This window comes from Doryrhamphus excisus, chromosome 19, assembly GCF_030265055.1.
Source record: "Doryrhamphus excisus isolate RoL2022-K1 chromosome 19, RoL_Dexc_1.0, whole genome shotgun sequence".
Lineage (NCBI taxonomy): Eukaryota > Metazoa > Chordata > Actinopteri > Syngnathiformes > Syngnathidae > Doryrhamphus > Doryrhamphus excisus.
Genome location: NC_080484.1, coordinates 8,385,835 through 8,406,738, shown reverse-complemented (window position 1 = coordinate 8,406,738; position 20,904 = coordinate 8,385,835). Strand labels below are relative to the sequence as shown.

At 39.6% G+C, this 20,904-nt stretch overlaps 2 protein-coding genes and 1 long non-coding RNA gene across 4 annotated transcripts in view; 1 reads left to right on the top strand and 2 right to left on the bottom strand.

The window, feature by feature from the left end:
• The window catches only part of foxo3b (forkhead box O3b), a 47,216-nt gene extending 40,951 nt beyond the window's left edge, over nucleotides 1-6,265 (top strand). The window contains exons 3-4 of one of the 2 annotated variants that reach the window (XM_058056925.1): nucleotides 456-1,914; nucleotides 2,939-6,265. In XM_058056925.1, coding sequence (XP_057912908.1) covers nucleotides 456-1,907 — 1,452 coding nt within the window. In that variant the 3' untranslated portion in view covers nucleotides 1,908-1,914; nucleotides 2,939-6,265. Of the gene's footprint in view, nucleotides 1-455; nucleotides 1,915-2,837 lie in introns of both variants that reach the window. The other variant, XM_058056923.1, reaches the window with a different exon arrangement.
• A 563-nt stretch (nucleotides 6,266-6,828) lies between these two features.
• On the bottom strand, nucleotides 6,829-8,656 carry LOC131107176 (uncharacterized). The gene is made up of 3 exons (XR_009120219.1): nucleotides 8,548-8,656; nucleotides 8,416-8,480; nucleotides 6,829-7,539 (listed from the first exon to the last, which is right to left on the bottom strand). It is a non-coding gene; the product is annotated as an uncharacterized LOC131107176 (long non-coding RNA).
• A 153-nt stretch (nucleotides 8,657-8,809) lies between these two features.
• The window catches only part of LOC131107522 (phospholipase B1, membrane-associated-like), a 15,094-nt gene continuing 2,999 nt past the window's right edge, over nucleotides 8,810-20,904 (bottom strand). The window contains exons 10-41 of the mRNA XM_058057632.1: nucleotides 20,710-20,807; nucleotides 20,509-20,614; nucleotides 20,347-20,418; nucleotides 19,411-19,485; nucleotides 19,246-19,306; nucleotides 18,445-18,503; nucleotides 18,298-18,371; nucleotides 18,168-18,211; nucleotides 17,980-18,088; nucleotides 17,785-17,836; nucleotides 17,079-17,159; nucleotides 16,935-17,000; nucleotides 16,750-16,850; nucleotides 16,409-16,490; nucleotides 15,306-15,410; nucleotides 15,131-15,226; nucleotides 14,962-15,033; nucleotides 14,790-14,867; nucleotides 14,084-14,144; nucleotides 13,939-13,997; nucleotides 12,832-12,899; nucleotides 12,720-12,763; nucleotides 12,542-12,641; nucleotides 12,306-12,357; nucleotides 12,159-12,239; nucleotides 11,539-11,604; nucleotides 11,355-11,449; nucleotides 10,332-10,413; nucleotides 10,146-10,250; nucleotides 9,584-9,679; nucleotides 9,435-9,509; nucleotides 8,810-9,339 (exon numbers count right to left, since the gene is read on the bottom strand). Coding sequence (XP_057913615.1) covers nucleotides 9,031-9,339; nucleotides 9,435-9,509; nucleotides 9,584-9,679; nucleotides 10,146-10,250; nucleotides 10,332-10,413; nucleotides 11,355-11,449; nucleotides 11,539-11,604; nucleotides 12,159-12,239; nucleotides 12,306-12,357; nucleotides 12,542-12,641; nucleotides 12,720-12,763; nucleotides 12,832-12,899; nucleotides 13,939-13,997; nucleotides 14,084-14,144; nucleotides 14,790-14,867; nucleotides 14,962-15,033; nucleotides 15,131-15,226; nucleotides 15,306-15,410; nucleotides 16,409-16,490; nucleotides 16,750-16,850; nucleotides 16,935-17,000; nucleotides 17,079-17,159; nucleotides 17,785-17,836; nucleotides 17,980-18,088; nucleotides 18,168-18,211; nucleotides 18,298-18,371; nucleotides 18,445-18,503; nucleotides 19,246-19,306; nucleotides 19,411-19,485; nucleotides 20,347-20,418; nucleotides 20,509-20,614; nucleotides 20,710-20,807 — 2,724 coding nt within the window. The 3' untranslated portion in view covers nucleotides 8,810-9,030. The remainder of the gene's footprint in view (nucleotides 9,340-9,434; nucleotides 9,510-9,583; nucleotides 9,680-10,145; nucleotides 10,251-10,331; nucleotides 10,414-11,354; nucleotides 11,450-11,538; nucleotides 11,605-12,158; nucleotides 12,240-12,305; nucleotides 12,358-12,541; nucleotides 12,642-12,719; nucleotides 12,764-12,831; nucleotides 12,900-13,938; nucleotides 13,998-14,083; nucleotides 14,145-14,789; nucleotides 14,868-14,961; nucleotides 15,034-15,130; nucleotides 15,227-15,305; nucleotides 15,411-16,408; nucleotides 16,491-16,749; nucleotides 16,851-16,934; nucleotides 17,001-17,078; nucleotides 17,160-17,784; nucleotides 17,837-17,979; nucleotides 18,089-18,167; nucleotides 18,212-18,297; nucleotides 18,372-18,444; nucleotides 18,504-19,245; nucleotides 19,307-19,410; nucleotides 19,486-20,346; nucleotides 20,419-20,508; nucleotides 20,615-20,709; nucleotides 20,808-20,904) is intronic.

Here is a 20,904-nt window from a genome sequence, read left to right as displayed (position 1 = left end):
GCGGTCATGTGCTCTCAATCACCTCGATAAGCCGCAGGGGTTTCCACAAGGAAAGGAGTTTGGAGCATGTCGATACGCATGAGCACAGGTACTCTCAAGCACACATGATCTGTCACTGCATCCGGCGGCCCTTGCGCAACAAAAGAGGCCCTTTGTGAGTGTCATTCATAATTCAGCAGAAGCGTGATTATAGATCACTGGCTTTTCTACTTCTCTGTGCAAACAATGCAAGCATCAGCTCAAACTGCTGCACATTGTGTTTCTATAATTTGAGGACACAATGGCTTTATTGCTTTGTTTTTGTGTCAAATCCGCAAGAACAAGCGCTTACATCAGGGGGTTATTCTTCTCCTTTGTTGGACTTAATGGCAGACATTTAATGGCCAAATTGAATGAAGCACACAAATCAATATTAGTGGCAGTCATTAACCAGTTGTTGTCCTTTTGTGTTGCAGAACTCCATCCGGCACAACCTTTCCCTCCACAGCCGTTTCATCCGTGTCCAGAATGAGGGGACGGGCAAGAGTTCCTGGTGGATGATCAACCCCGATGGAGGAAAAGGTGGGAAAGCTCCTCGCCGCCGTGCAGTCTCCATGGACAACAGCAACAAGTACACAAAGTCGGCACGCGGCCGTGCCGCCAAAAAGAAGGCTGCACTGCAAGCTGCGGCGGCCGCAGCGGGCGAAGGCGCCGGCGACAGTCCCTCTGGTCTGTCCAAGTGGCCGGGGAGCCCGACGTCACGTAGCAGTGAAGAGCTGGACGCCTGGACAGACTTCCGCTCCCGTACCAATTCCAACGCCAGCACTCTGAGCGGCCGTCTTTCCCCCATCCTGGCCAACCCGGAGTTAGACGAAGTTCCCGACGATGAGCCCCCTCTCTCGCCTATGCTCTATGCCAGTCCTGGTAGAGCTTTGTCTCCCGGGAATGTGGCGAACGCACCTAACGGGAAAGCCGTGCCCACGGAGCTGCCCCGTCTGGCCGACCTGGCTGGTACCATGAACCTGAATGACGGAATCACGGATGACATGATGGATGAACTGCTGGATAACATCAACTTGGTGCCAACCACTCCGGTACAAGTCCCTTCAAATGGGTCCTCAGGGTTCGGATTTGTCCCCAAAACCAACGGGCTGGTCTCCCCATCCTCCGCTTCGTCCCCCACATCTAACACTTCATCCAACAGCGGCGGTAACTACAGCAACTCCATCTTCGGCCCCCACACGCCGGGCTCCTCCCTGCGTCCGTCCCCCATGCAAACCATCCAGGAGAACAAACAGACGTCCTTCTCAAGTGTCGGCACTTCTCGCTTCGGTAGCGTGACGCTACAAGACCTGCTCAACTCTGACAGCCACAGCCACAGCGACGTCATGATGACACAGTCGGACCCGCTGATGTCCCAAGCCAGCGCCGCCGCTGTCGTTTCCCAGAACTCACGTCGCGGCCTGATGCTTCGAAGCGATCCCATCATGACGTTCGGAAGCACTGGAGGACTTCAAGGCATCCAGGGGGAGATGCACCAAAGCAACAATCACAACCTGAGCTCCATAAGGTCCACCAACAGAGGCCTGAATTTAACCAATGAAGTCAACACTCTGGCTAACGCCAAGCAGCAGCTCCTCCTTTCACCTTTGGGAGGAAATGGCTCCTCCTCCATGCAGATTGACACCTCCATATTCTTGAACGGAGCGGTGAGCAGCAACGGGGGAGTCTGTCAGGATCGCTTCCCCACGGATCTGGACCTGGACATGTTTAACGGCAGCCTGGAGTGCGACATGGACTCCATCATCAGGAGCGAGCTGATGGATGCCGACGGCCTGGACTTTAACTTTGACTCTCTGGCTAACATGAACGGAGTTGGCGGCTTCACCAGCACCAAGCAGGCTTCTCAGAGCTGGGTACCCGGTTGAGGGGCAGGTACGTACTATATGGAAATTACCATAAAAAAAAATATTAAAAATTACTGGGGTTGCTGTTAAGAGTTAGGTCAGTCCCTCTCAGAATGTTCTGAACTCCTGTTTCTGGCAGAACAGTGAAGGCCTGCTGTAACAGACGTCATGTGTGCTACTTTGGACTGCAAAATTGTTGAATCAACAGCGCCTCTGCTGGTTATAACCAGTACTGCACTCCATTTCTATCGGTTAATCATTGATTTTCTACTGCTTATTGATTCCAATAGACAACAAAGTGACATACACGTGGAAGAAACAGAAAAAATGTATTTATATCATGTTTTTGGGGGTAATATTGAAGTTTTATTCTGATAATATTGCAACTTTTTTGTAGGTAAAATTACCGTCTAATTGTATTGTTAATGCAATTTTTTTTGTTTAATATTCCAACTTTATGCTGATAAAATTGTAACTTTCAGGTAATATTACAGTTTTATTCAAATATTGCAGATTTTCCATGTAATATTCCAACTTTATTCTGATATCAAAACTTTTTTGTATAATATTTCTGATATTCTGATATTATATTATACAAAATCAGGATAATACAATAAAATTACAATAATACAGGAAAAAAAAGCTGTAATATCAGAATAAAACTATTATTACATAAGTTACAATGGAACTTAACAGAATGTTCTGAACTGCAAACTTGTTGAATCAACATCGCCTCTGCTGGTTACAACCCAGTACTGCACTCCATTTCTATCTGTTAATCATTCATTCATTCACTTTCTACCACTTATTGATTCCAATAGACAACAAAGAGACATACACGTGGAAGAAACTCAAAAAAAGATGCTCAAAAACAGAAAAATATGTATTTAAATCATGTCAAATCTGCACTACAAATACTCCATGGTAATCATCCAATCTCCCCCCCTGCAGGTCTGAACTGTGTGTTACAAGAGTACAACAATCCAGACACGCACCCTTTTATTTGCCAAAACCAGCCATCAGCACATCAAATACCAACCTTGTGTTTACAGAGGAAGACTTCTCGAGAGCTTTAACGCTTGCTCCCACGCCTCCTCTCCTCCCCCCTCGCCAATGAAACGGGAAGACTTCTTGGAAAAGCCTCCTGTGAAACAACAATAACAGAAAAAAAGTGGTGGAATTATGCAAGTGTCCTCTGCGGCTGTGAAAAAGACATCAGATGAGACTACAAAGACTGATGATGACAACAAATGGCTGCACGGCGTGCTTGGCGACGAGTGGTGGAAAGCGCTTCCTGTGCGAGGGGGCGGGGGCGTAATAGTGTATTTACCTCTGTGATTTTAAATGTTCAGTGTTTTTTTTTTCTTTTCCTGGTCTACAATTGCTTCTACATGGAAATAAATTAGTGATGTTGTCCACTTGTTCTTCTTAAAAAAAAAAAAAAAAAAAAAGGCTTGAATTTAAGACACTTTGAGTGCTACGTGTCAAACGCCGAAAAGAAAAAAAGTCATTTGTGGGTGTTTGTACAGTATAAGAAGGATTAATTTGGGGGGAGGGGGGGCGTTCACAGCATATAATGTAGCGAAAAGGGGGCGTGAACATTTCGGCAGCATTACAGGTGCTATGTAAACAGTGTTGAATTTGTCCTTTTGTGCGCCCTTCGCCTGCAAGAAACCTACAGCCACTCGGAGCAGGGCGAGGCCGACCATGTGCACAGAACGGGGGGGTTGGGGGGTTTGGGTTCCTCCAGAAGCCATTTATTTCTCCATGAAACAATAAGCTGTTCTCTTCTTCTGTATGTTGCCAAATGACTTGAATCAAGCAGTAGGATATGCTGGCAGCCAAAATCACAGCACTCGTATGCACATAACATCAGTACATAGAAATATATATCAATACCAGGGATCCGTGTTGTCATCAGCTTAGGGGGCTTTTTATGCGTAACGTAGAAACACTCAGGTCGGGTGACGTATTCTAAGGGTGTTTTCATTCAAGTAAACATTTCCTTGATTAAATGTAACCGTGATGCTTTGTGAACTTGTAACCTGTGAACTTCTTGGCCGTCAAGATGAAGGGGAAGGAAGATACTTCCCTCCCTGCCTCCCTCCCTTTTTTTTAAATTAAAAACATTATGGGGGGGGGGGGCTATGAAGGAGTATTACAGCCACACTGAAAAATAGAAATATTATGGAGCCATGATTGGTTGATTTGTATGTCTGTAGGAATTTTGACATCCACTTGGCTTTATTCTTTTTTTTTTTTACCCCCTCCTGCTTACTATGTAGTACTTTTTCATTGTTAAAAATATATATATATATTTCTTGAAAAACACTTTTCCCATTCATACTTGGAAATTTTTTTTGAAAATTCTCCAAATTAATTTTATTCTTTGACGAATACAGCTATTTAAGTCTGTTTGAGTTAATTCTCATAATTACTCAAAGCTACTGCAATTTAAAATTTTGATGTCATTCTTGCAAAAAATAAAAAAAATTGTAAAACTAAATATAAAAATTCAAATAGGATCACTTAAAAAAATTCTCAAAGATACAACTTTATTTATAAAATTCCAATTTTTTCCTCAAAATAAATGGACTATATTTTTCCAAAAAACAAATTTCCACTTTCTGTGACTGTGATTTAAGTGACTTTATTCTTGCAAGATGACCATTTTTTTCCATGGCAAAATATATATAAAGCCCCCCGAAAAATGACTGTTGATGCACCGTCTACTTTATTCTTGCAAGATTACCCCCCCACCCCCCCAAACACATACACAAAAAACCCTCCATTCTTCCAAGAGTATGTTTTTTCCTAAAAAAAAAAAAAACAACCTAAAACTAAAAACTATTCACATTCTTAGGATTTTAAAGAAAAAAAAAACTAAAAATAATTGATTAATTTTGCAGGTTTACAACTTATCTAAAAATATTTTAAACAAGCCATACTATTCTTGTAAGATCACAACTAAAAAAGTTGCAAAAGACTATTTTTGCAAGATTAAGACTTTTGTCTTAAAAAAACAAGATTTCATCTTTTTCCCCCCAAAGCTTCCCCCAAAAATATGACCTTGTTTTGGCAACAAAGACTTTTCTCCAAAAACTTGAGTGATCTTTGAAGATTTCAACTTTTTCCACCCAAAATTGACTATTTTTGCAAGATTAAGACTTTTCTATAAAGCGTTGACTGATCCTTCGAGATTTCAACTTTTTCCAAAAATATGACTTTGTTTTTGCAAGATTAAGACAGTTCTCCAAAAATCTTTCAAGATTATCTTTCAAAAAAAAAATATGGCTTTGTTTTGGCAAGATTACAAGCTTTTCTTAAAAACCAGTTGATTTTAATATTCTTTTTTTTAACGTGTGGCCCTACTACTCCTTCCTATTCATCCAAGGGCTCTCCTTTTGACGTCCTCGCACGACGTGCAGGCTACTTCCTGTGTGTTTATTTACGTGATCCCGCCCTTCTCCTCAGCTGTAAACATGTATGTATTTATGCATTATGACTTGTGTGAAATGCATTTACTCACTGTATGTGGTCATGATATGCCCTTGTAGTACTTGATCCTTGATACCTCGCAAAGTTGAAGAAAGGTTATGTGTTGCAGGTAGAAGGGAACACAAATGTATCCTTGAAGCAGATTGTGTAACCATTGTTGTAGCATCTGGAGGCCCTGGGGGGGGAGCGACATGAAGGGTTTGACTCCGCTGGTGTATAATAGTGTACAGAAGTGTATATATACATTTAAATCTATATCACTGAGGCCAAGGCAGAAAGAAGAGTGCACGTGCACAGATGGTTTTTTGAAAGCTTTAGTGCACGACCAAGCTGGAACCACTCAAATCTTCCGTTGGTGCCGTCCCTTGACAGGAATTGTAACACAAAGAGGACACCTGTTAGCGCTCACACACCATGTTTATATGTGCTGAATCAGGGCTTGACAAAGCAGCACTCGAACCATCCTCCCACTTTTTCATGACCATTAAATGCGTCTGCGTCGTGGAGGAAAAACTGGTTCAGTGTCACTTTTGCCTTTTTTTTGTAATCAAGCTAAACCGCGTTGAAGCGTTTTGAATTGAACTACACTGACTGTACAAAATGTACACGAGGCAAATTTCATTGTTTTACACTTTGTCGTCACAACCACTCATACAACACGCATCGAAAGCTGAAGATACAAACCACTAAACGTTGTCATCACCTCATTTTCTTGTTAAAAAAAAGCCCTCTGACCTTTGAACTTTGTCCTGTATTATTAATCTTTTCAACTTGATGTTAGTGGGTATTCCTCCTGTGTTGTCATTTTTTGAACTGTAATCTAGTTTGTATAAGAAATGGTGCGCATGTAAATAAAGCTTGGTCAGGCTCTGCATACTCCATCTTTTTGTCTTTGTACGACACCCCTACAGTCTCCCAATGGAAAACTTTCAGCTGGGATGATAGCTTTTACAATACCTTTTTTTAACCTGAAATGTCTCGGAAATATTTTCCAACTTTTTCATTTAAAACTATATTTTTTACTTCTCAAAAAAATGTTTAACTTTTAATTTTTATTAAAAAGTTGCACAGTATATTTCTCTCTCAAAATTATCCCCTCCCCAAAAAAAGTTTGTAAAATTGTACCATATAATATAATTATGAGCTTCTCATAAAAAAAATACTACTTTATTCTTGTAAGAGTCCATCCTTTTTTTTCCCTCGAAAAAGGTTTGCTACTTTTTCCAAAAAATATATAAAAATACCACATAACTCAGTAAAATTACCTTTCTAAAAATTTTTTTAAAAAACCTCTTCTCAAAAATAGCAACTTTTTCCTAACAAGACTATTTTCTTTAAAAAAAAAAAAAAAGTTTTTTTCTTGTACATGGACACCATTATTTTTGTGTAACTATGACCTTCCCAGATTTTTTTTAAATTACTGTTATTTTTTACAATTATTTTCATCAAGAAAATATTTGTTTATTCTTGTAATATTCTAACTTTTTCTTCAAAAAAAGTTATTTTTATTCCATTATCACATTAAACAAGACTTCCTTCATAAAATGATCCATAAAATGAACGGCGTAGATAAGAAGATAGAGTAACAGAGAGTTGCACAAAGGCTCAGAGAGCAGCAGTGAGGAATAAAAACAACAAAAAAAGTGTTTGTTGTTGATTCACAAGTTGCCACACAGCTAGCCGTTGTGAGTCACAGTTCTTCAATGCAAGAACGAATGTATACCGTACGTCCTGCTCTCTCTGGAAGACAGATGACTTTCTAGTGTGAGTTTGGTGGGAAGGAGGGAGGAAGGGGTGGGGGTTTTGGCACCGTTTTGTAGAGCAACTCCATGTTCCTCTCAAATTCCTGGAAAACCTCTTGCACAATATTTGTTTGTGGAACGATGGCTATGCAGAATCACCGCTTTACTGTATATCCCGTACAGTAGTTGGGAAGGGAGATCTATTGAAGAGGATCTACCAGTACATGCATGTTCATGTGCATGCATGTGTCTTTGTGTCAAGAGTGGCGTGCACGCGCACTGTGAGTGCTGCAGTGGGATGATGTCATCTGTGTAATAGCACCCTGCAACACAGTGTTGGTGGATCTTTGAGCCGGCAGTGGAAGATGGTGCTGATTTGAAGCTTAACACTTGTGCCGACACGTTCCAATTTGCTGCAATCATGTGATGAAGATGCTCTTTAGTTTCATTCCCGGGCCTTTTTGTCCCTTGCAATGTACAAGGATGAGTAGCATGGTGTTCGTGTGAAGAGCAGCGGAGGTGAGAAGTAAGTGTTTGCACAGGAAGCAGATGTGCTATACAGTACAGAACCTGGCATATTTTAAAATAACTAAAGATATGCTTAGGGGAGCAAGAATGCATGACTCTCAGCTCTCAGCACAAAAACTCTCAGCTTTTTGTGGCCCTCAACTTTCGTTTTCCGATCCCACTTCTGTCTTTAATAATACTAATATCCAAGTTGCAAATCAAATTGAACCCCACAAATGTCCTGAAGTTACTGAAAATATACACAATGTACTCTTCTCTCAATCTAAATTCACTTGCTCGTAACGTTTCTGATCATATAGCCCCCCCTCGTGGTTGTAGCGCAAAACAACCGCATGCAAATATTTAGGACCGAGGATGTTTTCCTCGGTGCTGACAAGTTGCAAAAACATGTTTGTCGTTTTTTTTCCCTCTTTGCAATTAATCTATACAGACTACACACAGTGGACGGTGATAGTGTTTGTTAGTGTACACACAATACTCATAAAACACTAATTGCATAAAGTATCTAGAATATAACAATTAACATACGTATGTCAATCTATGACATAATAATGCACTATATTATTCATCCCATAATTTTATATGAATGCTATACAATAGCAAAGTGCATTACATTTCACAGAATGAATGGGCGCACTGATGACGTCAAGGAAATGCGACTGTAGTAGAGAGATTGGCGGGTTTTTTGGCCAGCGCTGTTGTGTTCAATAAACGGAGCCCACGCGTCCTCTCATGTTCATAATTCTATTAACAACACTTACCAGTTCCGTATATGTGCTTGAATGAAATGCTCCTAGGTAGTGACCCCAGTCACGGTAGCTGGTGCCTACAATGTATTGAATGCAGAAGTATTAGAACAAATTATTGCGGTGAAAAAAACTTTACAAGCTTACCTGCGTGGCAAGTGTTTTTCCCCACGTATGTTTGGTTCAGCGTCTTCCTGTTAGCATTTTCATTGGTTCTCCGGCGTCATGTGATTAAGAGGTGAAACCCTGATTGGATCCACGTAATCACATGACTCAATCAAGTTACCAAAATATTTTTGAGGGCATGAGCAAGGCCAATTTTCTGTCCAGGAAACGTCCCACACCCACACCACCGGACCTGACTGGACCCAAAAATGTCACAAAAGAGGTACATTTTTGTTCACTTTTTCATGAAAAACTTTTATTCAAGGCATGGAAGAGGCACAAACACAAGTTGCTTTTACATCAATGGAGGAAAGAAATTTCAATATATTCGATAACTAGCAGTACAAAAAAAGAATTGGGGAATTCAACCTGTTCATATCAAGTCGTCTGATACGAAGTAACACAAATAATGCATTCTAATGAAAGCATTTACGAATCTAATTCACATTTTCCTGACCCTCCGCTTTAGATTTTTGTGCCAAACATGACATTGTCATTGTCTGCATTCTGTATTTCCACTATAGACTCAGTTTTTCTTTTCTTACATAGCACGAAAGAGAAAATAAGCCCAGCAATGGCGATGCCCGCCAGTAAACTAACAGCTCCCACAATGACTGGCAGCCATACCGGCTGTGGGGGTGCACACATGGGCATTTGTGTCGTACTGGTGGTGCCGGTGGTGCTTGAACCGGTGGTGGTAGGAGGGATTGCAGTTGTGGTCGTCATAGGTGGATGTGGAACACTGTTGACTTTGGTGAAGATGAAAGGACTCGCCTATTGAAAACAGTAAAAGCGCACCTACATGACTGATAGGGACAGTGTTGTACAGTATACCTAGCTTTTAGAACATGATCGGTGTTTTCACAAACCTCTGAGGGACATTGGATCTTGGAGCGATCATATGTGAAGTTGTTATAAGCCCGTTTATGACCTACAGGCTCCAACTGTTTTCAAGAAAATAACAATTAAGGAAAAACATTCCCATACAATTTGGTGACTTTGCCTGATTTTTGCTTACCATGTTATTCCACAGAGCTATGGCCATTTCAGCATGAGCTCGCTCACTGATGTGAAAACAGTCCAAAGAGAAGAAACTGGTGTCTGCATGCCCCTCCTTATCCAGAAAAAAAGTTATTCATATATATATTTTTTAAATACTTCATTCATTCAAATATGTATTTAACTCATTCAGTCCCAAAGATATAGCTTTATGTTTTTACAAACCCAAACGCCCAATCCCAACAGCATATTTATATATTGAAGTGATGGTGCAACTCTCCACTAATGGATGTCACATCTCAGCAATTTTAATCCATAAAAACGGCCACAAGGTGGCAGAAGTGTGTTTGTACGGTATTGTTCATGTTGTGGTATAGTTAAGATATTGAAGCTGTCACAAAGGCAAAAAATATTTGTGTCAAAGTGGAAGTTATGCTTGAAATGTATCTTTTCAAAAAAAATCAGAACAGAATAAGGTTCTGATGGAAACAATATTTTTTGGTAGGTTCCATGTTCATATATTGAAATATCAGTCAAAATCATCTAAAACAGCCGACACAGAAGTTTTTTTTTTGACTTACACCAATGTAAGGGATGAAGGAACTGTGTAAAAATGGCTGAAGAACAACAGCAAAGTCGTCTTTTAAATCATAGCGAGGTCCAGAAATAAGATTATGGATTTCAGCCTAGAGGGAAACAAAACAAGATATTGAAAAATATTTCAAAAAAAATTAAAAATAAACTTAAAATTTGAGGTTTTTATTCACCTGGTATTCATGATTAATCCGTTTAATCTCTTCCAACTCTGGGGAGTTTTCAGTTGGGTTGATAACACAAGGACAGCTGATTCTGAGGAAACAAGGAAAAAATACTTCACATTTTGCTGTTGAATAGCAAACGTCAGGAGACAAGACAGGTCAAGTCAAGTCAAAAGTTAACATTTTTGAGTCCTGCACTTATTTTTTTTTTAATTTTGACCATCATCCACAATCCCTATGCGACACAAGAACACATTTGAAAGAAAAGTTAGGATGAGCTAGCTAACAATGCACATCATTGGGGAGGTATCGCTAACAACGTTTTATGGTTTCATATCCAAGCTGTAATCATGATCACATGTAATACATACACTATATTGCCATATTTTGATGATTTAAAACATTACCAAAGCCTATTTCCGAGGCGCGTTGATTTCACATACTAACCCAGGAGCTTACACTACTTCCATAAACAACACACAAAATACAGCGACAACACTTACGATGTCCGCTCTCATTGGGATGGCTGTGTCTTCCAGCACAAGACGTGTGCTGCAGCTCTCAGGTTAAAACAAATACTGACTGCAAACAAGCATCTTGTTGAGTCTTTGTAGTGGAATAGAGAACTAGGGATCCGCTCTTCCGTCTGTGAATGACGCTGAGAGGAGTGATTGGGGGGCATTGTGTTCGTCCGTGAGGTAAACATTTTTTTTCGTGGTAGCTACTACAATAATATCACTGTAGTTTGGTTAATATACAATTCGGTTATGTATGAAACACTATAAAATAGGCAGGACCCAATGACATGCATTGTTAGCTAGCTCATACTAACTTGTTTTCTCTCATTAAGGGAAATAAATGTATTTGTGCACAATAGGACTTTATGCAACACACTGAAAATCCCAAGTGTTTTTAAGTCATCAGACAAAAGTTTGATTCAAGTCCTGAGTCTAGTTGCACGTCTTTGATCATATGGTCAAGTCGAGTCCAAAGTCATCAAGTCTGACTGTAGTCCGAGTTGCATGAGCAAACCTTTGCAAGAGAGAGCATCCGAGAGTGTTTTTCTTCACTTCTTTTAATGTGTCCATCTGCATGATCTCCACCACGTTGACCAACATCCTTGGAACCTGAAAACAGAACAGAAAAAGGTGGACAGATGTTATATTTAGTAACAGTCTTACAGCAGATGAATGGATTTGCTGTGGATGCAACTCACCTCTTTGTAAAGTTTGTCCAAAGCAAGCATCAGGTTGCGACTATAATTCTTGGGGGACAGATTATTCTGCGGAAAATGCAAAGTAGGATGGGTGAAACAGTTGTATTAGACTTCCTCAAATAGCGGTTGTCCTTGTAAGGACCTTGCATAAAATTAAAAAGATGGAGCTAAGAATGCACGTAATGGGGAAAAAAAATCCACCTATAAAGTTCACTGTATAGCCACTGAAACTATTATAAGAAAAATGCAGATAGACACATGGAAATATGGACGCACATTACACAGTGGAGCATACACAAATGGAACACTTTGAGAACCACTGGTATGTATATGTTATGTGTTATTCATATCTAATATGTCTACGACATTGCGTAATGTCGAGTGGACTCTAATGATAAAAGCATATTTAGAAGGTCGTAAAAAGATTTCCTATGGTCCAACTACAAAAATATTCAATTCATTAATCAGCAAACCTACTTTCAATCGTACAATCAAATTTGGGTCTGGAACCATTTAATTGTGATAAATTAATGTTCGTACTGAGCTCAGAGCTTATTTACCCGAGTCTGCAATTTTGAGGAGATCTGCTATTTCAAATATCACTCCTGTGAGACACTTACTTGGTCAGTGCAATAGTGGCAGAGGTCCTTTCCTCCTACGAATATCGTCAAAAGCTTCCAGTCCTCGTCAAAGTTCACCTCCTGTATGAATAAATGCATGTTTACGTTCCAACACCGTATGGCGTCTAATGGGGACAGAGCTCTCACCTTGTGTTTTTTCATGGCAGTGATGAGATTTTTGATCTGTTCTAGGATGTCCCTGTGACGGAATGGATATTTTAAAGCAGAGACCACATACTGTATATTGCAGTGACAAAGATACCCCCCCCCCCCCAAAAAAAAAATACTGGAGCATCTAAATCAGAAAATCAAAGCATCAAAAAAGTTTTGGACCCCTTTCATGTTCCCTGTAGAGAAATCAATCATCCAATGTTAGTACGTACAAGGTCATAGCTCCGTCCACAGCCATGTTGAAGCCCTTCTGGAACGACCCCTGACCTTTAGAGAAGCCTTTGAGGGCCGAGTTGAACTTCCTTAAGATGTCTGGAAAGGTGCAAGGAGGAAACAGAGTGAAATGAAATAAACAGCCGCCATGTCACTTGGTGTTTTCTGATAACGTACTGGGTAGTGTGGTGACAGTGTCCAGAGCACGGTCCCCTCCGATGCTGGAAGAAATGTGGTCAGTTGTCAAGTTATGTGATGTCTATCATTTAGCATCCATGGTGTGGTTTACCTCCAGGATACTCCTTTATATTCTCTACTGAGCTCTAATAGGTTCCTGGCCTTCGCACCGGTGCCTGCCTGAAAGGCGTAGAGATGATACAGGTGGATAAAAAAGCTGCGGTTAGGCCAAATATCATCCATCACTTCTACATAAAAAAAAGTCAAACATTGGAACTCTAACGAGATAAACCGATAAGAGACGCGATCTTGCAGTTGTGATAAATGGTTAACATTCATTCATTCGGGGTACACCCTGGACTGGTGGCCAGCCAATCACAGGGCACATATAGACAAACAACCATTCACACTCACATTCATACCTATGGACAATTTGGAGTCGCCAGTTAACCTAGCATGTTTTTGGAATGTGGGAGGAAACCAGAGTACCCGGAGAAAACCCAAGCATGCACAGGGAGAACATGCAAACTCCACACAGAGATGGCTGAGGGTGGAATTGCACTCAGGTCTTCTATCTGTGAGGCCTACACGCTAACCACTCATCCGCCGTGTAGCCTAAATGGTTAACATCATCAAGTTTATTGTTCGTTTACATGTAGACTAAGGGTGTGGAAAATAATCGATATTAACGCGCAATGCGAGTCCATGCTGTTTTACTAGTAGTTGTATGTGCCTCACGGCTTCCGTCCATATTCAATACAAAACACAAAATAATGATGGAGCATTCATTGCACCTGGGGAACAGCATATGGGGTGAAGTTGAACATTAATAAAAACAGCGCTTGCATCGGATTTTACCGATACACACAAACGCATTGCGATGAATCTAGATTTCACCCGTCAATTGCATATATACCCAGTGAATGATCACAATGCATATTGATTATTTTCCACCCACTTAGTCTTAATTTGAACTAAATGATTATTGCATTGTATCGTATTGTATCGCATCTTGAAGAGTGTGAATCGTATTGCATGTAAATTCCATGTATTGTTAAAGTATCGTATCGCTGGCAGTGCATTGGAGATGTGTATCGAATGGTCCTCAGTGCTAAGATTCACACCCCTAATGTAGACATGTGGCTGCTGACACTTTTGAGAGCAAAAAGGATTCCAATACGGAGCTGTATTCTTGCAAAAAACTAAACATGCCACCTACTGTTATGGAGTCTCCCACTGCTGCCACCACCTTGATGTCTGCTGGTCTCAGCTCGTGAACTATAAGGCGTAAGAGAACCTTGTTGAGCCTCCTTGTGAACTCCGGTAGTGTTTATTTTATCATGCAGTGATATGATGCAGCTCACCTGATGTTGGCACAGAGTCAGACGGGGAAAGGTCCACACAGGAGAAGTCACTTCCCCAGTTCTGGGGGGAAAGAAAACATCACTATACTATAAACTATATCGTCTTTCTCTTTGGGCTTTTCCCTTCAGAGGGTCGTCACAGCAAATCAATCTCCTCCATCCAACACTGTCTTCTGCATCTGTCTCTCTCATCTCCTCCTTCAGTACATCCATAAAGCTCCTCTTTGGTCTTCCTCTATGCCTCCTACCTGGCAGCATCCTTCTACCAATATATTCACTATCGCTCCTCTGGACATGTCCCAACTATCTCAGTCTGACCCCTCCAAGGCTTGACTTTATCTCCAAGGCCTCTAACGTGCTATGTCCCTCTGATGTACTCCTTCCTGATCCTATCCATCCTGGTCACTCCCACTGCCAAACCATCACTATTGCACTTGAAATTAGTGTAGGCCTGCACTCCTATGACACATGTGACATGGTGGCTTCTTTACAGTTTGCAAAGTGATTATGATTAATAACTGGCATGAGGAGCCATTGCGTTTGTGGGCTTTGACTTTGTGGATTATTTGTGGCTATTTTGTTTACATGTGTGTTCCACAGAGGGTGATGCTGATGGGGATGTCATACAACTTTATGTGAAAAAATCTGAACTATCCCTTTATGAGGACTCTACGATGTATACTATAATATAGTATATGATTCTTACTGTATTTGGTGCTGGTGTTGGTGAAGGACCGACATATGTGTAATTGCTGTTGCGATATGTCCGGATGTATGGTGAAGTCTGTAAACAAAGTGGGAAAAATAATTAATTGAACATCACACATTGGCACTGTATCAAAAGAAGTCATTAACCTTCATTCGAGAGACTGTCTTACCTTGCTCGGACATTTCAGCTCAATATCTGTGGAAAAATCCTGGATGGTTGTCTTATTTCCCAGAGGTTCCAGCTGGAAAACATGTGCTACTGAATTGTAGTGTAGTGGAAATGCACATAAACAAACTCAAGTCAGCTGAAAAGGGATGAAAAAGGGTATTGGTCCCTACCATGTTGTTCCACAGGGAGCGAGCCATCTGAGTCTGGGCCCTCTGACTCAGGTGAAAACAGTCGGCACTGAAGAATGAACGATCAGGGCGGCCATCCTGTATTTGAACAGTGGGTCCTGACCGTGAAATATTGTACACATAAGCCATATTTAAACATGTATGTACTGTTACTGACCGGTAGTCTGGGAACGATGACCTCTCTTAAAAAAGGCTGGATGACTACAGTGAAGTCCGGGCGAGTGTCGTAACGGTTTGACTCGACAAGTTCACTCAGTACCAGCTGGACGAGAGAGGACATATAGCCGTTATTTAGTGACATCCAGTGGCGTCATTAGGCCTATTTTAGGGGGGCTTCGTGTAATAAAGGGGAAAAGCAGGTTCTTGTTCATTATTTGTTTTTTGGGATTTTTTTGAATGTGTACTACATTCATTCATATCCTGTGCATCTCCAGGGGGCTAAGCCCCGCCCAGTCCTCAGAACCTAGTGACGCCCTTGATGACATCTCTTTGTAACTTCTATACCAAGGGAGTATTTTGGAAAAAAGCAAAACATGTAGTTACACTAACGAGTTACATATACACAGTCTATACATATAAAAAAAACTGCACCTCTGTAATCCACATAAAAAAAGAGTATTAGTATGAACTTCTGTTTTTGCTCTTTTTTGCTGTATTTTTATTTTCTAAATCTTTGTAATAATATGACTTCATTCCAATAATATATTCACTTAATTTCCATTATATTACATTTTACCCAACCTATCATTCAAAAAATTACAGCTTTATTTTCTTTTGCTTGGTTCTCAAACGACAAAAAAAACATTATTTTTCTTTAATATTTAAACGCTACTAAAATGCCATCTTTCCTCATAATATTACAAGTTTCTTGTCAAATTACTACCCTTATCTTGTGAGTATATGACTTGACTTTGTTCTCATAAAATTGCAGCTGTTTTAAAAAAAATTTAACTATTTTAACTTTTTTATTAAAAATTTTCTTGGCATACTTTTGACGTTATTCTCATAACCTTTTCCACAACCTAATATTCCAAAATTAGAACTTTATTCATTGTTTTGTTTCTACTAAAATTAAATTTTTCCTCATAATATTGGGACATTATTCTCATAAAACTATGCATTTTGACTCCATTCTTGTAAAATTACTGATTTTTCTAATTTTTCTTGTTAAATTATATTTTTCAAATGTGCAGTAGAAAGCTGTAAATGGCCCCCAGGGCCGCAATTTACCTCTGTTGTGTACTTCCCAGTCTGTATTACCTGGTATTTCTTGTTGAAATCCTCCAGCTTTTCCACAGCTGTAGACGAGGGCATTGGTAAGACAACACATGCACACAAAATCCTAGAAAAGGTGAGATAACGTTGAATTAGTAAGACAAAATTATATTGGAGCCTACATTGACGTGTGAAGTACTACCACTTTTGTTACTTTTTTTTGCTAGGTGCTAACTTTAGTCCAAAAACCACCAAGTCAGTCTCAAATTCAGAGACAGGTTAGCAACAAGTAGCGGGACTATTCTCATTTTTTGCAGGAATTCTTCCTGATACTATTACTTTGAAGTCCACTTTTACATACTGTTTCTTTAACTTTGTGTACTCACTCAACCAGCCAGGTTGGGCATTTCAGTGAAGCGTCTGTGTGCATTTCTCTCAGAGGCGTGATGTGGATGGGTTCTACCAAGTTGACCAGAGCTCGGGGTACCTAGCAGAGATGAGCACCGCCTTTGTAAACACACAACCATGCTAGTACACCGAGACAGAAACGGTCCCGCTGTGTTTGCTTTACCTCTTTGTGTAGATAATCCAGACCTTCTTTGATCCTTTTCACATAATTCTCCACAGAGTACTGTAGCTATACAGGAGAAAAGAATGAAATATGGAAATGTTCCTTTTGGCTCCTTATAGGTCATATTTGCCAGTCGGCACTCACAGAATTGTAGCAGTGTTCACAGATGTCATTTCCACCTATAAAGACAGTGATCACCTTCCAGTCCGACTCAAAGTTGATCCTCTGCATGAAAGAAGAATACCGTTGGAGTATTCATTGTCCATTCAGTGATGGGAGTTTTTCATCTTCGTCCACATTAAAGCAGACCAAGTAGCGTGAATCCTGACACTCACAATGTTAAAAGAATCCTTTGAATCCGTTACAAAAAGTCCTGGATATAGACGGTGATCCCTATCACCCCCAAAAAATGTAGTCAGTTGTTCCAGATCCCATTTCTGACAATTTCTGAAAATTTCATCCAAATACATTTTGAATTTTAAGTTATTTTGAACACAGAAAAAACAACCTCACCCCCAAAATTTTATCAGTTGTTCCAGGCCCCATTTCCGACCATTCTTGAAAATTTCATTCAAATACATTCTGAACTTTTAAATTATTTTGAAAAAAAAACCATAATCATATCATGCGACTTTAAGAAAAAATAGATGGGGGAAAAAAATGTCAGCTTGTTCACTTCAAAGAGCCGACTGGGCGCAATCCTTCACTTCAAAGGTTTCTCATTTTCATCCAAAACAAGAAAAAAACTTCCTTATTCCTATCAACAATTTCTTAATTTTTTTTTCCATTTCAAGAATATTTTATTAACAGACTAAGAATGTTTGGTTTGAGTGCGGGATGGCGTACTCACAGAGTCATTCTTCATCCTGGCCACCAGGGTGCGCACTTGAGTTGGCAGGTCCCTATTTAAACACACACATTCATTCATTCATTTTGTATAGCTTATCCTCATGGGGGTCATGGGCGCATTGGAGCCTATCCCAGCTGTCTTCGTAGTGCATGATAATAAGAGCAATCAATCACATGAGTATCGGAAAGGACTTACTGGCTTGTTGCTCCGGCAACAGCCTGGTTGAGAAAAGCCTGATGTGTGTGCTGTTTCCCCTTTCCAACAGAGTAGCCCGTCACATTGGGATTAAAATGCTTCAAGATATCTATGATGACATTCAAAACAAGGAATTCATACACTGTGTATTTTTTTCCGAAATCTAATAAATGTCCAAAACGACTCACTGGGCAGAGTTGTTATATTTGTGAGGTTTCCATCGCCGCCAATACTAGACGAGATTAAGACGTAAGAAGTTACATTTGCGGCCAAAAGAGGATAAAATGTGTTGAGCCAAGCAAAGTTTTAGGCACCTACCTCCATGATAAACCTCTGTACTGAGTCAAGACATCCAGAATGTTGGTTGGGCTCGATGCGATGCCGTTTCCTGCCTGAAAACAGACCACCAACGTAAGTGTAGTTATGTAGGAGTTATGCAGTCCCTTTATGATCACCTTTACTGACCGTTAGAGAGTCTCCCACGGCAGCAACCACTCTGATATCTCCTGGTCTGAGTTCATGCACTGAAAAAAAAAACATCAAAGTAACAACAAGACAGCATATATGGGATTTGTTTGCATCTAATTAACATATCAGAGATGGCCAACATGTGGACATTTGCGGCCAACAGTTTTTTTTTATTAGCCCATGACATTATCATCATCATTTCACAAGAAAACATGGAAAAATCAGGAGTGTGTTTAAAAGAATAAAGTCAAAATACTAGAGAAAACAGTTATTATGAAGAAAAATGACATCATTTTAGTAGCATAGAGTTGGAATATTCAAGAAAAGAGACGTTCAAGTAGTCATATGGAAACAAACCAAACAAAATTGTAATGAGTTTGTGGAAAAAGTTATGTTACAACAGTAAAGTCCAAATATTATGGGAATAAAAGTCAAAATTACCAGAAGAAAAATTACAAGAAGATGAACTAGGTTGAAAATTGTAATAAAAACTGAGAATTAATGTCACAATTTTATATGCAATTTTTAAAAGTTGCAATTCATGAGTAACAAAAACAAAACAGAAAAATTTGGTTGGACAATTAGTTATAATACGGGAATAAGGTCATAATTTGATGAGAAGAAAATGCACAAATATTTAAAAAGAAAGTAAATTTTAAAAAAAACAAAACAAACAAACAGCTAAGTTGATGCTGGTAGATGAGAAATACACACAACATCTTAGCATATCTTACAAAATATAAAATCCTTATTTTGTTATCTTCAATTTCGCTAACAAAATACGCTGCATTCACTTACCTGAAGTGGGTATGGAGTCGGAGGGGCTGACATGGTCACAGTGTAGCTGTGTGCCGGTCGTCTGAGCAGACACACACAGCACAGCCACACTCAGGACTAAATAAGATGCGCACAATGCTGCAACAGGTCTCATTTTGGCTTCAAGTCACTCAGACTCTCACTCACTGGGTGGAAGAGAGGAGAGGCACTGCTGGTGTGATTTGTAGGGGAGTTCCACTCCGTCCTTACAAAGGGACGGTCCTTTGAAGGGTTGAAAGGACAGTTAGTTGGCTTTTAAGTACTTAAAAGGGGAGAGGGGTTGACAGGTATTTTAGGTAAAAGTAGAATTGTCCATTAATTTTGCTCTGTATTAAACAAAGGTGCTACATAAATGCAAGCAATTATTATAATACTAGTATAGTATAAACACACTACACTCAAAAAATAAACGTTTAGCCTCAACAAAAAAAATCAACGCAACAGTTTCCATTAGTCTTTCTTAGTTATGACAACTTAATTTGAAATTGCTTTGAACCAACAAACAATATTGCATTGCACAAATTAGCTTTTCCTCTTCACTCAAAGCTTATTTCAAGTAATGCTTACTGAATAATTGTTGTCATAAGGACAAGTTTTTAAGTTCGTAACTCAAAGAAATATGTTAAGTCAACTGACTTAATCATTTTATTCAAAGTAGTTTAATTTGTTGTCTACTTAATTATAATAACAATGCACACAACTTTTTAAGTAGCAGTAACTTAATATATATATATATATATATATATATATATATATATATATATATATATATATACACTATATGTGTGTGTGTGTGTGTGTGTGTGTGTATATATTATGTTACCAAGCTAATTTTATTAAGTCATGGCAACCTGAATTTTGTTTTAAGCTTACCAACAATAAAATTTGAGTGTATATGACATTCTAAATTAAGTTCATGTAATAGCCAACATTATTATTTGAACATAACTTAAAAAATAAAGTTAGCAACTTAGAAAGTTTATCTAAATCAATTAATGACATTTTTTACATTGCATTCATGTATAAAATCAAGTGGTGTCAACAGATACTCTGAATTACTTTTTAGAGTGTATAGGCACTCACCACAGTCGGGCATTGCAATGTGATGACGTCTCCATTGTCGTCTGTGTTGCGGTTGCCACTTGTAGGCTGCAACTGAAAGACATATTCCAGACAACAATGACTCGGTGTGTGTAAAGAAATCAAATCGGAAGACAAAAAAAAAAAAAAGACATTTGTCCTCACCAGGTTTGTCCACAACTGCACTGTCAGTTTATCAATTTCATGTGACGCTTCGGACCCAGAGAGAGACCTCCCAATCTGGACAGAGGACACCAACCACATTGTACAGCTCAGTTTCGATATAGTCATTTTTGAGCACAAAATATGAGCACAAAATGTGTTGATGTCTCAAAGGAAGCTGTGTGCTGACTCACATGAGTAGACGTGAGTTGTGCGATGAGAGGTTTATCCTGCAGTATGACCGTGAAGTCATCCCTGTCACTGTACCAGCGCTTCTTGACCAGGAGCTCATCCAAAGACGCCTGCTCAATGGCATCATGTCAGAAGGGAAAATCAACCTCGCTAGTTAAGCGGTTTGAATCGTCTGAATTGTGTTGTTAGACCAGGGGTGTCCATACA